The sequence below is a fragment of the Eschrichtius robustus genome, chromosome 16 (assembly GCF_028021215.1).
Source record: "Eschrichtius robustus isolate mEscRob2 chromosome 16, mEscRob2.pri, whole genome shotgun sequence".
NCBI classification, from domain to species: domain Eukaryota; kingdom Metazoa; phylum Chordata; class Mammalia; order Artiodactyla; family Eschrichtiidae; genus Eschrichtius; species Eschrichtius robustus.
Genome location: NC_090839.1, coordinates 24,677,209 through 24,693,200, shown reverse-complemented (window position 1 = coordinate 24,693,200; position 15,992 = coordinate 24,677,209). Strand labels below are relative to the sequence as shown.

Genomic DNA, 15,992 nt, shown 5'->3' with positions numbered 1-15,992 from the left:
GCTGTTCTGACTTGTGTGGGGGATGGGAAGGGGAGTGGTTTTCCTCAGGAATACCCCAATATTCACCTTCTAGAACTTTTGGTTTAGGCAGAGCTAGGCAGGGCTTCCAGGCCTTTTGACAAGCTTCTGAGCTAATCAGGAAAGCAAATGAAGCAAGATTACAACTGTGATGTCCCATCATGGTTGCCTTCCCTCCTGGGCTCCTGCTAGAGACCTTCTCTCTTCCCTATGATCCTGTGGGAGCATTAGTGAGTGACTAAGGATTGAAATTTCAGGGTCCTATCCATAGGGTCAGGAGCTAGGGAGACTCTGATTACAGCCAAGTTACTTCCCCTGCTCCAATCTACCTGAAGTGGGCCGACTCGGATTATAGCTTCTCCCTCCCCTAAATGTACAAACCAAGGAATCACAGAATCAGCAAAGTAGTTTTATTTAAGGCAGAGGTGGGAAAAGGCTGTGCCCCTCTACCCTTTTCCTCCTACCCCTCAGTCCTATCCCAAGTCAGACACTGGAACTTGCTGGAAAGGCTGACAATGGGCTAACAGGAGGGTGGCAGTGTTATGGTCCCTTAGCTCAGATAAGCTTCTTTTCAGCTGTACCCACACCCTGAGGATTTACGGGCCTCTAGATCGCACCTAAGGGAAACAGCTTTTCTGGTTCTCAGATGGGAAAGCTGTGGGGAAGGTACCCAGCATTGACCCTTCCATGAAGACCCTGGAAATCTGTAGAAGAGATCAACCTTCCCAAGGTAAGGGGAGGGCAGCCCCTCAGGAGGGCTAGGAGAGGAATGATAAGAACAAAGGATAGAAGGTCTTTCAAGTAAAGTCTGGGCAGGCCTCGCTGTGTCCTCACACAGGGTATGGGTTGTCTAGGACTGCCACTCCTGCTGCCACACCACCATCAGCATGCTCGATGGCTTTGGTTCGAAGCAGATGTCCCACGTGCTTGTTCATCACAAGTGTCTTTCCCTGCCTATAGAAATGGGAGCAGGAGACACACAACTCCATCACCTGGACTCAGCCCTCAAACCCAAGACCTTCACTGGTCCCAGCTGAGCTGTACATGGGTGACTGACTACACCTGAGAAAGTGCTAGGATTTTTTAATCAGATTTGGGTTTGCATCCTAGCTTGGATATTATTAGCTCTGTGTCTTTGAGCAAGTTACTCAGCCTTTCTAAATATCAATTTCCTCAGTTTAAAATAGGGACAATACCTCTCACTTTGCAAGATGGTCACAAGGATTGAATAAAGCAGGAACAGCACTTAGCATGATGCCAGGCTCACATTTCATGTTCTGTAGCTGTAAATTTCCTTCCCTACCTCTCTCTCAAGATGGCTGTGGTGGGGATGGGGTGGGGGGCTGGGGAGGAACTTGCTGGCAGAGATGCTGTAAGGGGAGTGGTTGGAGGGGAAGATTATAGAGAAGGCAGGCTCTGGTGGGGAGCATGGTAGGATCTGGAATTCCTTCCTTGTGCTGACCGTGGCGTATTTTGCAGGAAGTGGTATGAGGGACCAGGAACTGTTCCTTACAAATTCCCCAGTCTTCCTCTTCCTGATTCTTTAGTGCTCAAATACAAACCCAGGGGCCAGTCAGCTTTTCAAAGACACTGAGTATCCTCTAGCTGGCCCATCCCACCTTTTCCCAGAATCCCCAGTGGCCTGGGACTGGACCCAAATTCTTTTCTTCCCTGGGGTTTCCTAGTCCAGGGTTATTTTCTCACCCATCTTGATACTACTTGGAATTTCCTTTATAGTTTCAAAGCACTTCTCATCTGGGCTTCATTTGATAGCCTTGTGAGGTGGGCAGATCTTGGATCCTTGGCCTCATTTACTAGATAAGGAAACACACTGCTTGGCTCACCTGACATAGACCCCGAAGATGCCCAGCTCTGAAATGCATTGGGCCACTCGGGCAGGGCTGCCAGGTCGCAGTAGACAATTCTCAAAAGGTTCAGGTTCTATCTTCTCCATGAGGATATAGGAGGCTCTCTCCTCACTGTCCTTCAGCCGCTCCAGGGCCTGTACCATCTCCTCCCCGTATAGGTTGTTACCTGCAATTCCACCAAGCAGTCACCCTGGACCATCTCCCCACCTTCTCCACCCTGTGCTCCCACTTCTAGGGCCATGTGGGCAAGTCAGCAACCTCCGTTCCTGACACCAGCTCAGTGAACCCAGGGCAGGCCTGGCTTCCAAGGAGGAAATGTCACCTTAACAGGAGAGCTCTTATACAAGCAAACACACCTTCCACCACACCATCCTGCCCTGGTTCTCTTCTTACCTCTTTATGGCTGTTCCTTCTCAGCCTTCCTGACTGGCTCCTGCCCCTCTTAAATATTGGGGTTTCCAAGGAATCAGTCCTTCACCCTTGTTCTCTCCTCCATGTATATACTTTTTTTTCAGGGAGATCTCTTCCAAGGCTTCATCTATATCCTATAACTTGTTTACTCCCAAATCTCTAACTAAAGCTCCCTGCTCTAGACATCACAGATATCCCATGGGCTCCCAAAATAAACTCAACATGTCCAAACAGAACTCATTACTTCTGCCTGACTCTGCTTCTCCTGGACCTTCCTACCCTCAATCAAGTGAAAGGCATTCTTGAGTCATTTAACTCCTCCCTCTCCATTACCTGTCATGAACTCGGACATGTCTCTTCAGTTTGTACTCCACACTGTCATAAGCCCTAGCCCAGCCTTCTACATTGCTCTCTGGACAACTATACCAGTCTCCTCTATGGTCTCTCTGCCACCAGTGTCTCCCCACATTCCAGGACACGCTCTACCATGGCTGAAACACGGATCCTAGATCAATCATGTGTCCCTTCCCTCCTTAAAACTTTCTAATGGCTTCCCACTACCCTTAGGATAAAATCCAATTTCCTACATATATTCAACGTCCTTTATAATCAGGTCCCAAACCATCTTTTCCAACCCAAATCCCTGCCTTCTCTCACCTCCCACACTGCACTCCAACCTGACCAGTTACTCATTAATCTCCAAACATACCACACTTTCACGGACCAGTGCCTATGCCTGAGGTTCCTTCTTCTGTATGGAATACTCTTCTCCCTTTTCCACCTGGGAAACTCCTACCTAACCCTTAAGGCCAAGATCAAAAACCGTCTCCTCTGGGTCAGGAGACAGACATGAGGCAGACATGATCCCTGCCCTCAAGGAGTTCAAACTAAGCAGGAAGATATCCAACCTCCTGATATGCCCCCATCCTGCTTCCCCACAATTCACCCACAGGCACCTCAGACTACACTTGCCCAAACCCTCCAGTGCTGGTTAATCACATTCCCTTGTGCACGGGCATTTCTGTAGTGTACTGGTTATCACGTTCGCCTCACACATTCCCTTGTGCTCCACTGCACTTGACCACAGGGTCTCCTGGGACACTGTCCAAGGTGGGGACATGTGTCAGTTCCTCTTGTATCCCCCAGAGCATGGGACCGTGCCCATAGCAAGTGCAGATCAGCACTGGTGACAGCCTGCTGGCCCCCTTTCACTGAGCAGCCCTGCAAAGGGGGAACCACCTACCTCCACCCTCTCTCTGGGGCTTTAGCACGAAGCAGTTAGGGGCAGCAATGGCCTCAGTGATAGCCTGGTCCCCTTCTTCACCCTGGCAGGAGGCAAGAAAGCAGTCACTAGCAGTCTTGGGCCAAAGAGGCAGGAGCCAAGGTCCTGCTGGTTGTGTAGAGCAGCATCAGAGGAAGAGCAGGAGTAAGAGCCATAAGCCCCGTTAGGCTGGATGCTACTATCTGGATATGACCCCAGCAAGCCCCCTGTAGCAGTGAGTACAGTGACAACAAGCTTTCTTGGGCAACAGTTCAGGAGCAGCAAGAGGTCTGGAAAACGGGTACAGATATTCCTCAATTCTTGCTGTCTACCTCAGCCCCTTCTCCTGGTTACCGTCCCCATCTCCACCTTTGCTGTGGGAGCTTACAGTGGATTCCAGCCCTAGGGGTTCCCAGGGCTCTAGGGGTTTTCTCAGAGCATCACTGACCCAAGTCCAGCCCAGTGCCAGTTCCAGCCTCCGCAACACATTGGGCTCTGGGTCCCTGATACCTAGGGGGCCTGTGGTGGGAGAAGCGGGCTGCCCACGCACCATGTCCAGTGAGTAGAGGCCAGCAAAGGTGGCACGGAGGCGGGCCACGGCCTCAGGCTGGCCGGGGAGCAACACCTCCAGCATGCCTGATCTGCTCAGCTCCTGTTGCACCTTCTTAGTCCCAGCCAGCTGCGTGGCAACGTCCGGGCACTTGACAGCACATGACCTCTCCAGCAGCAGCCGTGCTTCCCAGTTCTGCAGAGAGAAGAAACCAAATGGAATTCTACTTTATTTTACTTTGGCTGACCTTTAATGAGCATCCATCAGGTGCCAGGTATCCTCACATTCATTATCTCCCAGGGTCATTGCAACATCCTTGTGAGGCAGGTATGGCCCCTCCTATTATGCAGGATTCTTGCCCTTATGGAGCTTATGGTCTAGCACAATGACACATGACTATAATTAAAAGGGAAAATGACAAAAGGTGAAAAGGTGTAGAACAATTGATGAAGAGGTTTGAAACGGGTGGGACACTTGTTTATGAGCTCAGCTTCCTACTGTACTACAAATAAAATACAAACTTCTTACCACGGCCTATAAGATCCTGTAAGGATCTGCCTCTTGTCTCCTTTTCAACCTCATTCCATGCCATCCCTCCACCTCACTCCCACCTTGCAGCCACACAGGTTTGTCAATCCTCAAACACAAATGTCATTTCCACCTCAGGGCCTTTGCATTTGCTGCATTTCCCTCTGCCTGGAAATCTTGTCATTTTGGCTTTTCTAATGGATGGCTGGATCCCTCTCATCCTTAAATCTTGGCTCAAAGTCATCTTCTCAAACCACCCTATTTAATGTGGGTTTCCCCATAATTCTCTGTTTTCACCCTGTTGTTTCAAAGTGTTTCCCCCAGCTAGAAAAAACCATTTTTTCTACTTTTGTTTACTTTCTGATGACCATCTCCCTGACCAAACTGTGAGCTCCATAAGGACCCTCATCTGTCTCATTTCCTGTTGTATCCCTAGTGTCTAACACAGTGCCTGAAGCTTTGTAGGTGCTCAATAAATATTTGTTGTTGTTGTTTAATGAGGTGAAATTGAGTGGACAGGTAGAGTCTGACAGGTGAGACTCAACAGGGAAGAGGTATTAAGGTTAACAGGATAATATGAGCAAAGGTCTGCAGGTGAGTAATCGCAGGATGAATAGTCTGGTGGGCCAGGAGTTTAGGGTGTGAGAGGCAGGGAAACAGCAGAGGATCATGCCTCCCAGCTCTAGTCCCCATTCTCAGGCACTAGAGGGACAGTCTGTCCTTGACTCCAGACCACATCAAACTGCCCATAGCAGGATTGGGGCTATGGCCTGAGGAACAACACCACCACCCCCATCCCACTCTCACCCCCCCACGCATGCTGTCCTTTCTTTGATGTAGTCAGTCCACCTGCAGCATCTCTGCCTGGTCTTCACCAATAACCCCAGCCACCTAACAACTAGGCTAATGTTCTGGGTAGAGTTAAAGGTACCCTGAATATCAGAGAAAAACCCAGAAAAGTACCCCATTGTGGAAAGTAGGGAAAGCAAAACTCAGAGATGAGCAGGACCTTGCTCATGGTCACCTAGCAATTCACTAAGCCTAGCAGATTCACCTCCATGTCTAAAACTGGTCTGAGTTTCTCAGTTCCCTAAAAATGTTCTCCTCCTTATGCACTAATTTCCCTCCTTGTTAATAATGTTTTCTTTGGCCCTTTCCCCAAACCCCTTGTCCTGGAACCAGGATCCATTTTCCCAATAGACAGTGGGATTGACAAACCTGTGTGGCTGCAAGGTGGGAGTGAGGTGGAGGGATGGCATGCAATGAGGTTGAAAAGGAGACAAGAGGCAGATCCCTATACAGCTGGGCCTTAGGGAGGATCTTACATTCAAAGAATTATCAATCTGGAAGGAGCTCCCTCTATTTTCTAGTGTAGTTCCCTCACCTTACAGAAACTGAGCCCAGAAAGGGTCAGGAACCTGCCCCTGGTCACACAGAGACAAAGCCAAATGCTCATGACCCCCAGACTACTGCTTATGGTATTTTCTAACTTATTTTCTCCTTTACCCTCTCCCAACTGAAAGTAGGGCTTCTTAGCTTCTCCATGCTGTGGATTAGGGGCAGGGGGAGGAGAATGATATACTAGGAAAGCCACTGGACTGAGAGTCAGAAAGTTTGGGAACTCTCTGTGGGACCTTAGATAAGCACCTGCATCTCTCAAACCTTAGTTTCTCCATCTATATAATGGGGATAATTACACACCTCACAGAGTGGTTATAAGGATTAAATGAAATAGTGGATGTGGAATGTAATTTTGAAACTACCTGGTAGGATAGCAAGCTAAGGTGATATTATCACTACTGTCGTTAACATGAATGGACAGCAGATAAAAACTTTCTGATGCAGATAAAAGAGAAGTAAGAGTTGGCAAGAAGGAAATGGTCAGTGGTGTAGTGGCACTGGTTTTCATTGGCTAGTGAGAGCTGACTGGACCCATCTCTTCCCAGCTCTGTTCAGAGATGTTAAGATGGGTAGCTTTGAAACTGGCCAGGATGGGAGTAGTTACAACCTAGAAATCAGAAAATGCTACAAATAGGGGCTTGTCTCCACAGAAAGATTATTGTTACACATTTACCAGCATATCCCTACAAACAGTGTGAATGGCTGATGCATTGTGGTTTCCTGAGGATTCAGATTCTAGAAGATTGTGTGTAGAGAGTGAGAGGCAGCAAAAAGCTTGTGGGAGGATAGAAGTTCCAGCAGCAAGTTCCCTGAGGAAGAACTGAAGCCAGAGCTCAGGAAATAACCTAGGTTGTTGTGACACCTGAGTTGAATCTCTGAAGAACGATGGTAGGTCCCAGAGGCAAAGAATGGTCTAACAGAAAGTACCAACCTGTAGACTGTAATGACTTGGCATGTAGCCATCCCGGAAGTAAACCACAGCAACTTCCTGGCCGTCCCTAGAACACAGGATGGAGAAAGCTGTTGTGTTAAATTAAAACTGATGTGTTCAGGGACTTCCCTAGTGGCGCAGTGGCTGAGAATCTGCCTGCCAATGCAGGGGACATGGGTTCGAGCACTGGTCCGGGAAGATCCCACATGCTGTGGAGCAACTAAGCCTGTGCGCCACAACTACTGAGCCTGCGCTCTAGAGACCGCGAGCCACAACTACTGAAGCCCATGCGCCTAGAGCCCGTGCTCCGCAACAAGAGAAGCCACCACAATGAGAAGCCCCCGCACTGCAACGAAGAGTAGCCCCCGCTCACCCCAACTAGAGAAAGCCCGTGTGCAGCAGCGAAGACCCAACACAGCCAAAAATAAATTAAATAAAATAAACTTATAGAAGATAAAAAATAAAAATAAAATAACACTGATGTATTCAGTGGTTCAGTCTATTTCAGGGTGCATCAAAATGCATTTGGCTTCTTTGAAAGTCAGTCCACAGGGGTAGCCTGAACAGGGATTCATTGGAAGTATGAAAGTAGACACCCACACCATCAATGCTTCCACTAAAAAATGGAGGTATGCAGTGGGGAATGCTTTCTAATATTCCAGATCTAGAGTCATTCTAGTAAGGCCGAAGGCAACCAGAATCAAATTAGGTAAATTTTTTAAAAGTGGGCTCAAAATTACCGAGCAGCAGAATCATATTGCTATATATAATCATATTGCTAGCAAAGCACACTTGTATTTACACTGCTTAAAGTAGCTGATTTTTTTAAATGGTAGGGGAGTGAGGGTGGGGAGATGCAAAATATGAATCTAGTTAAGCCACATACTGTCTTTTTGAACTTCTTCCCTTTTTCTTTGATTTATTTGATATCGTTTGATTTATCTGGAAAGTAAATTAATGACTTTGTTAAGATAAAAGCACACTTTGAAAATAGTAAGGTATTGTGAAATGCCAGGAGATTCTTAATTTTAAGAATCACACATTTCCAGGTCTAAATATGTGTGCTGTAAGCAATGCTACCCAAATATGTGATACTGAAGTCACTTGGTGGTGGCCCCTGAAGGGAAGCACAGGGCCTGGCTTGGAACACAAATCCAGGCCCTCTGAGGTCTTGCATGAGACCTCAGAGAGCAACTCCCAGACCAATCAAAGAATGAGCTGGCTACTCCTCTTCCTCCTTGACTGCCCAACCCAACTGCCCAGGTCTGACTTGACCAGCCAAGAAGGACAAGAAAACTTTTGGGAGCCCAGAGGCATATGAAAACCAAGGTTATCCAGAATGTCAATAGCTCTGATACAACCCGTTAGAAGCAGAACTTGGCTTCTCCAAAATCTCCTGGGATGGTGGGATATTTTCAGAGTTCACCCTAAAGTTCAGAGAGAAGGAAGCAAGCCATCACATCTCCCAGAAGAAAGGATTATTTAGGGAAAGTGGGCAGCAGGATGAGTTTCCTAAATCAGCCCTCTATCGGATCCTTGGGGAATGCTCCCTGGACACTTACATAAACAGTCTTCGGTCCTGGTCTAGAGACCCCTTTTCAGAGACATCTTCAAACTTTCGCCGGATTACATGGATATTCCTGGGAAAGATGGGCAAGGCTCAGAGTGGATGCTGTGTTCTGAGTGGCTCTCCCCAGTCCTGGAGCTACATCTGGAGGTCTCCCCTCCTTTACTTACCTGGCTAGTAGCTCATTCTCTATGGCACGCTGGTCAAATATATTCCTTTCCTTCTCTTGAGCAATCAGTAGCACCCGAGCGCTGGGGAAAGAGCACAGGTGGCCCAAGGTGGCTACAAATCTTGTCTTCCCTCCATCCCACCCCCTCAGAAGTAAGAATGAGAACACGGCTTCCCTGAAAGAGTAGATATTCTCTCTACTCAGGACTGCCTCAGGCATAGACACCTGAGGCTACAACACATTATTTCCTGAATATAGAAAACTTGAAAAAATGGACATGTCTCTGCCCCTTTCCAGTAGGTAGATGAAATATTGTAATGATGTCAATCTTCTGTGCAAATTAAAATTTAGATTTAAAACCATCTCAAAAACCCAAGAGGACTTTTTCTTAGAATTTAACATAACGATTCCAAGTTCTTCTGGAAGAATAAAGAGGTGAGAGTACTGAAGAATATTTTGTAAAAGAACAATGCTGGGGGTTAGGGGATAATGACCCTATTGCTAGATTGTGAAGCATATAATAAAAGTGTGTGATTCTTTCAAAAAGAAAGAAAAAAAAAAGAATAGCTCAATGGAATCCTCAACGGAATCCTACAGAAACACTATAGAGAAAACTATGAATAAGGCATTATCTCCTGGGGCCTCCCAACATTTCTGTGAGGTACACAGGGCCACGTTTGGTCCCACAGTATTAATGGGATCACTGGGGCTTACCTGGCCTCTTCCTTTCTGCTTATCCACATGTTTCTTAAAGGAGCAAGAGCTCGAGGACTCAGGGAAATGCTAATGCCAAAGAATTGTCTGTTTGGCTACCAAGCAAGCTGTTTTCAGTTGTCAAGAACAGGTCCAGGTGTCTCCCACCAGACTCTCTTAGTGTCACTGCTCAGCAGTACCAAACTCCATTTTTGCTGTAGCTGTATTGCTCTGTGCCCAAGGCTTCTTGCTGAGCTCTTGGGTGGGCAGACTTGGCTTAGGATTTTAAGTGTGGATTCCTGACCTCCCATTCTTGGCCTCTTGTCTATCTCTGCTTCTCCCTCCCTCACCTGAACCTCTTGGACTACACTCTGCCTGACTCCTTTCCACTTAGCTAAAACACAGGTCCTAGTATGCCCCTTCTCCTGGCCTGCCTGAAATCTCTTGAGGTCAGACATGACATTAAGCAGTCTTGGTTTTGAGTTGGGTATCTGAGAGACGACCTAGAAATGGTGCTTTCACAAGCTGTCTTGCCCTGAGAGAGTCCCGAGGGCCAATGACCTGGCTCTTTACTTTGTAGCCTGATCTGCTTTGCTCATGAGTGGGAGGTGGCACTTGGCCCGGGCTGGCCCACCTCCAAGAAAAGGTGGAGGAGAGGCTGTAGGTTAAAGTGGAACTGCATGCTCTGGTTAATGAAGCCTCCTGCCAAATAATCGGACTCAGACTCGGAAAACATATTCTACCTCCTCCTGCCTTTAATTCTGAGCAGTCTCTTGACAGCAGGTCTAGGAAAGTTATCAGCTAAGGGAGGTGAAGTAGTGGTAGCATGCTGACTGGGAATGAGGACTCCAGAGTCCCAGTACTGGCTTTGCCAGTGATCTATGGTATACCCTTGGGTAAGTCAGTTTCTTTCCTTGGGCCCTGATTTCCCCATGTATAAGATAAGGGTGTTAAATAGATCATAGTTCCCAACCTTTTATATCAAGAATCCCCTTTTCTTATCCCTACTCATTCTAACCACAGACACTATATTTTGAAAGAGTTTGAATAAATGTCTAAATTGAAATCATAATTCATTTTCCAGGCTTAATTTTTAAAAATTCTTTAAAAAAGTATGAGATAATTGATGAAAATTCATCTGCTCTACAAATGCTCGCACCTCAGTTTTTCAGTCTATACTATGGGACCATTCCTTTTGGAAGAACAGTGTAGTAGAGAGAACACAGGCTTTAGGGGCAGATAAACGTGAATTCTAAACTTACTAGCTGTGTGACTTTGGGCAAGTTATTCAACCTCTCTGAGCCCTCCGTTTGCTCTTCTGTAAAATAAAACTCTTTAAATGGTAGTAATTATCACTATCATTATTGTTATTATTGAAAGTACCACCCTCACTGAATTTTTTAAAGCATTTTTCAAATCTATGATTTCATTTAATTCTTACTACCATCCTTTTAGGTATTATTATTACCCCCGTTTTACAAGTAAGGAAACTGATGTTCAGGGAAAAGAACAGACTTTAGCAAAGGTCATATTTGGGTCAGCAGAAGTGCCTATTTGACTCTCAAAATGAGGGAATCCACTCCTGGCTCAGGGACCCCACAGCTCCTACCTACCAGTGCCTAATTCTGAGCACACGTCTTTTCTCTCCATGTTATTCACAGCCTGGCTAGAGAAACCCTCTGCAGCATTTGTCTATCAGCAGTTCCCTAGCTGACCCATCTCCTGGCTTCACTCTTAAAATACAACCTAGCCAAGAGTTCTACTTGACAAAATATTTGTCTGATGACTTCCAAATGCTCAGAGTCTGAGGTTTCTTGAGTCTTAGTGAGGCTTAACAAGCCCAGAGAGGCTCTCTTGGAGGCAATAAAGTGATTAAGAATGCAGGTTCTAGAGGGAGATGGACTCTGGGCTCTACCACCAACTCACCACTTGACCTTGAACAATGCACTTCACTTCTCTGAACCTCAGTTTCCTCATCTTTAAAATGGGGGAGATGAATAATATCTACCTCAGAGTGTTTGAAATGAGATTCAATGAGATCCTGTATGTGAAGAGCTTAGCACAAAGTGTGGCACTAGTAGGTGCTCATTAAGGGTAAACTATTAATGCTATATTAACATAGCAATAACTGTTAGTACAGTGGCCGCTCACTTATCAGGAAGTCATATCTGGAACATCTAGCATCTTCACACATCTGGAGCACGGTTGAGAAATAGGAAGGAAGCAAAATAATGCCTCTGAACAGTTAAAACAGATACTATAAAATCAAAGTTTATGCATTTACTCATCAAAGAGGCCCTCACACTCATTAGACACAAATATAACAGATCATTTGCTTTCCCAAACTACAACAAATCAGAAAGGAGGTATAAGGATGGCAGTGGAGATTCTAAATTCAAGCAAAGTGACAGCAGTAAGAAGTAAGAGCTGTTAGTAGGAAAACAGACAGAAAAACTATGAAAAAAAGAATAAGAGCATAAAGCCTAATAACTGGGGCCATTAGTGCAGGCAAACAACCTCACATGCCTCTCTCACTCTAGGTAGTACCCCTGCATTACATCAAGATGCAATCACTGACTGTCATAACGATCACCTGTAGCCAATGAGAAAAGATTAAATTATCATCAGCATCTCTTAAGAAGGAAGCCCAAAACCCCATTAAAATAATTTTGGTACTTCAAAGTATAAGCTTCTATTTCAAGAAAAATTCTCTCATGATTTCCTAATGATGTCAGGCAAAGAAGTTGCTGCATCCATGAATGCTGAATCTAAAGCAGGATTCTGCTGACACTTTTTCTTCCCCTTACTTGGCTGAGCCGTAGAGTTCCCAGGCTTTGGCAATCCCCATGGCCAATCCCTTGCTGGGATTATTGGAGAGGATCTTGGCAGCTTCTTTGGTCTTACCCAGGACATTGAGAACATGTCTGTTGAAAGAGAGATGCCTACTTAGTAACTGGATGGACCTGGAAGACCCTTCTGCCTGTGATTCATAGACACTTATAGGAACATCACTTTGAGAGTCAGCTGAGCACTAAAAAGCATCCTACCATCATGCTCTTGTAGGATCCACCTCAGGCTGGAATGTGTCGGGCTGCCCTAAGCCTGGCCCCTGGTGTACATGCCCAGAGGAGCCCCGAGACCCTGTGTTTCCACTCCACACAAGCCTCCCAATGAACTGAAACCCCTTTCCCTGAGCCCCAGGTACTGTCTGGAATCCAGCTACAGACCATTTGGAATCCCAGCAACCTGGAGCATCACTACTGACTAGAAACGGATGTTGCTAGGGTCCAGCGCTCAGAAGGGAAGCCCCTGTTCCCTCTCTGCCTTGGATTCTGACCTCCTTTCGGGCCTCTTTCTTACCTCAGGACCCTCACAGATAGTGTTCCTTCTGCCTGGAATACTAACTTGTACAATGAAGGGGCAGGACCAGATGAACCCTGAGGTCCCTTCTTTCTGACACACCAAGACCTAATTACAGGTGGAAACTGTGCTACGAGGTGGAAACACATGACCCAAGGCCCAGGAAGGCACAGTCAGCATTGGACATCCCTGCCCCCACCTATGATTGTAGGCTCATCTGGCTGACATCTCACTAGTGTGCCCAGGATTGCCCAAGGGACCCACCGATGCACAGCAGGGGTCCGGGAGGCTAGGCCCCCAAAGCTGGCAGAGATGGTGTTGATTTCAATCTGTTTCAGGGCTGCAGAGCCATCTGCGTTGCGCTGGAACATGTAGTCTGAGCGATTCAGGCCCAGGAACACCGTCTGTGGGGAAAACTGAAGGCTGAGGACATTTGCCCAGGGGCTGACTCTGAGGGCCTAGCCACAGAGCAGACAGGTACCATGAACTCTACGCAGAGGTGCCAGCTAACACTCCCAAACCTAGTGGAATCATTCTTTAGGACATTCCAGGATTGGCCACTAATGTATAAACCCAGTGGGGACCAATGAGAGGCAGATTCCCATGAGCTCAGGGAGTAGGCCAAATTCTTCTGGTTAAAAAAAAAAAAAAGAGAACGAGATGGGAGGGGCAGGTCCCAGACTTGGGTGAAGTGGGGAATGGTTACCTGGGCAACGCCCTCTTTCAGGACTTGCTTGTGGATGTCAAAGAGATGAGCAGTAAAGTTGTCCCTTTTGATGGTGCTGAAAGAGGAAACAGTATTTTCTAGGCTACATCGAACATTAAAGGTCAAGGATTTCCGTTGTCTCCTGAATCCTCTCTGGGTCTACTGGCTCAAAATTGAACACCCACACCAACCCTGTAGACAACAGTGGTTTAGAACCCAGCTTTAGAGCCAGATGACTTGGGTTCAAATCCCAGCTCTACCACTCACTATTGGGCAACCTCAGACAATCATGTCACCTCTATACTTCAGTTTGCTCATCTGTAAAATGAAGAGGAATATAATTATATTTATAACAGAGAGTTGTAGTGAAGAGTAAATGAGATATTACATGTACAGAATTGAACACAGTGTGTGGTCCCAAGAAGAATTCAAAACTGGCATACGATATGACCATTCTGTAGTTGATAAGCTTTCTAGTTGACCTAACATTAACTCTCCGTAGCTTCCCCTATGTTCTGGGACCTCCCAGGACAAGTCTTTTCCACCTCTTCCATGGCAGCACTCAGAGATTAGAAGACACCAGTTATGCCCTGTGCCCCAAAAGGTTTTTCTGACTCAAGCTAAATATCCTGATTTTTTCTTCAACCAGTCCTTATATGATGTGATTTCCTCAAGGAAGCCTTCCCTATCTGGGTCAGGTCCCCCTGGTGTGCACTCTCATAGCACTGTGGACCTCTCCTTTATAGCACTGATTCCAGTTGTAATTTTCCATTTTATTTGTGTGATGACTAGTATTGTCTCTCCTATTTGACTATAAACCACATGAGGATGGGGACCATATCTCTGCTACCTCATCATCATGGCCCAGTGTGCTACTGTGACATGTGACATGAAGTAGGACCCAGCCAGTATGGTCTTCTGGAGCCTTAGGAAGAAACACCCACAGGTAACTAACTTGTTGCCTCTCAAGATTCAGGGTGGTCTCTGCATGCCTGCTCAAGCCTAACTCTCAGGCTCACCTTGTTACAGGAACCCCATTGAGCCCATGTAGCTCAGGCCTGCCCTGAAGTTCCTCTCTCCCCAGCCAGCTCTCATGGGGTTTCGCAGCCCTTGGTGAAGAAGAGAGTCCCTAAGCTGGGACTCTCCGAGGCTGCTATTCTAGCTCATGTGACCCTGGGCCTTTTCTCCCTTACAAGCTAGGGTTTGTGCGTATTTCAGAGGAGAGGGTAATAGGGAAGACAGGGGTTGCAGAGATGGGCTGCAGGGAAGGTCTCACACATAACTGCAGCTTTAGGATAAAGGTCATAAATCAGGCTGCTCATATTTCCCACAATCTAGAATCACAGGTACAAAAGCCGGGCCCATCCCGAGAAAGATCTGAGGAAAAGGTGGTGGAAAGGTTTATACATTCAGGACTCAGTGGGTTTTTAGCTCCAAGTCAATGGTTTCCAAACTTCTTACCATTATGAATCCTTCTCGTTTTCACCCTCACACCAATGTGCACATTTTTAAAAGATTTTGTGGGGACTTCGCTGGTGGGCCAGCGGTCGAGACTCCGAGCTCCCAGTGAAGGGGGCCCAGGTTCGATCCCTGATTGGGGAACTGGATCCCACATGCTGCAACTAAGACCCAGTGCAGCCAAATAAATAAATATTAAAAAAAAAGAAAGATTTTTTGTTTAACAAAATAGTTCTTTTCTTTTGAAAAATTAATGAGACATGCAACCATATATATATATATATATATATATATATATATATACACACACACACACATATATTTAATTCTAATTTAATTATAAAATAAAGAAATTTCCCGGGCTTCCCTGGTGGCGCAGTGGTTAAGAATCCGCCTGCCAGTGCAGGGGACACGGGTTCGAGCCCTGGTCCAGGAAGATCCCACATGCCGTGGAGCAACTAAGCCTGTGCGCCACAACTACTGAGCCTACGCTCTAGAGCCCACGAGCCACAACTACTGAGCCCACGTTCCATAACTACTGAAGTCCGTGTGGCTAGAGCCCGAGCTGCGCAACAAGAGAAGCCACCGCAACGAGAAGCCCGCGCAGCAGAACGAAGAATAGCCCCCACTTGCTGCAACTTGAGAAAGCCTATACACAGCAGTGAAGACCCAACGCAGCCAAAATAAATAAATAAATATATTAAAAAAAAAAAAAAAAGAAATTTCCCTTGCCCCAGGGCCTCAAGGGGAAAAAAGATCAAGGGAGAAGAGACAGAGAGAGGGGGATAGAGTGAGCCATTTCAGGGGTTCTGTATCCTCGTGAACTGGGTGTGGCCCAGTCTGCACCCCATCCCACCCAGAGGTAAGAGGCCTGAAGTGACAAGAAAGGGTCACTGCTTAAGAGAAGTAGGAAATCTGACTTTAAACCCAATAACCCCTCCTGCCCTCTGTTTCCTCTAAAACTAGGTTGACTCTCCCTAATTACAAATGGAAATTTCAGTCTTCAAAGCAGGGGGGTCATGGGTCAGAGAATCACAGAATGTCAATGTTGGAAGTTACCTTAGATTTAGG

The 15,992-nt window shown here is 46.5% G+C and overlaps 1 protein-coding gene across 2 annotated transcripts in view; it reads right to left on the bottom strand.

Annotated features, from left to right (window-relative positions):
- Nucleotides 1-413: 413 nt before the first annotated feature.
- Nucleotides 414-15,992, bottom strand: part of GSS (glutathione synthetase) — a 33,773-nt gene continuing 18,194 nt past the window's right edge. For both annotated transcript variants that reach the window (XM_068524570.1, XM_068524571.1), the window contains 10 exons: nt 13,464-13,539; nt 13,022-13,161; nt 12,205-12,321; nt 8,706-8,786; nt 8,531-8,608; nt 6,969-7,035; nt 4,109-4,303; nt 3,541-3,622; nt 1,863-2,052; nt 414-972 (listed from right to left, as the gene is read on the bottom strand). In XM_068524570.1, coding sequence (XP_068380671.1) covers nt 849-972; nt 1,863-2,052; nt 3,541-3,622; nt 4,109-4,303; nt 6,969-7,035; nt 8,531-8,608; nt 8,706-8,786; nt 12,205-12,321; nt 13,022-13,161; nt 13,464-13,539 — 1,150 coding nt within the window. In that variant the 3' untranslated portion in view covers nt 414-848. The remainder of the gene's footprint in view (nt 973-1,862; nt 2,053-3,540; nt 3,623-4,108; nt 4,304-6,968; nt 7,036-8,530; nt 8,609-8,705; nt 8,787-12,204; nt 12,322-13,021; nt 13,162-13,463; nt 13,540-15,992) is intronic.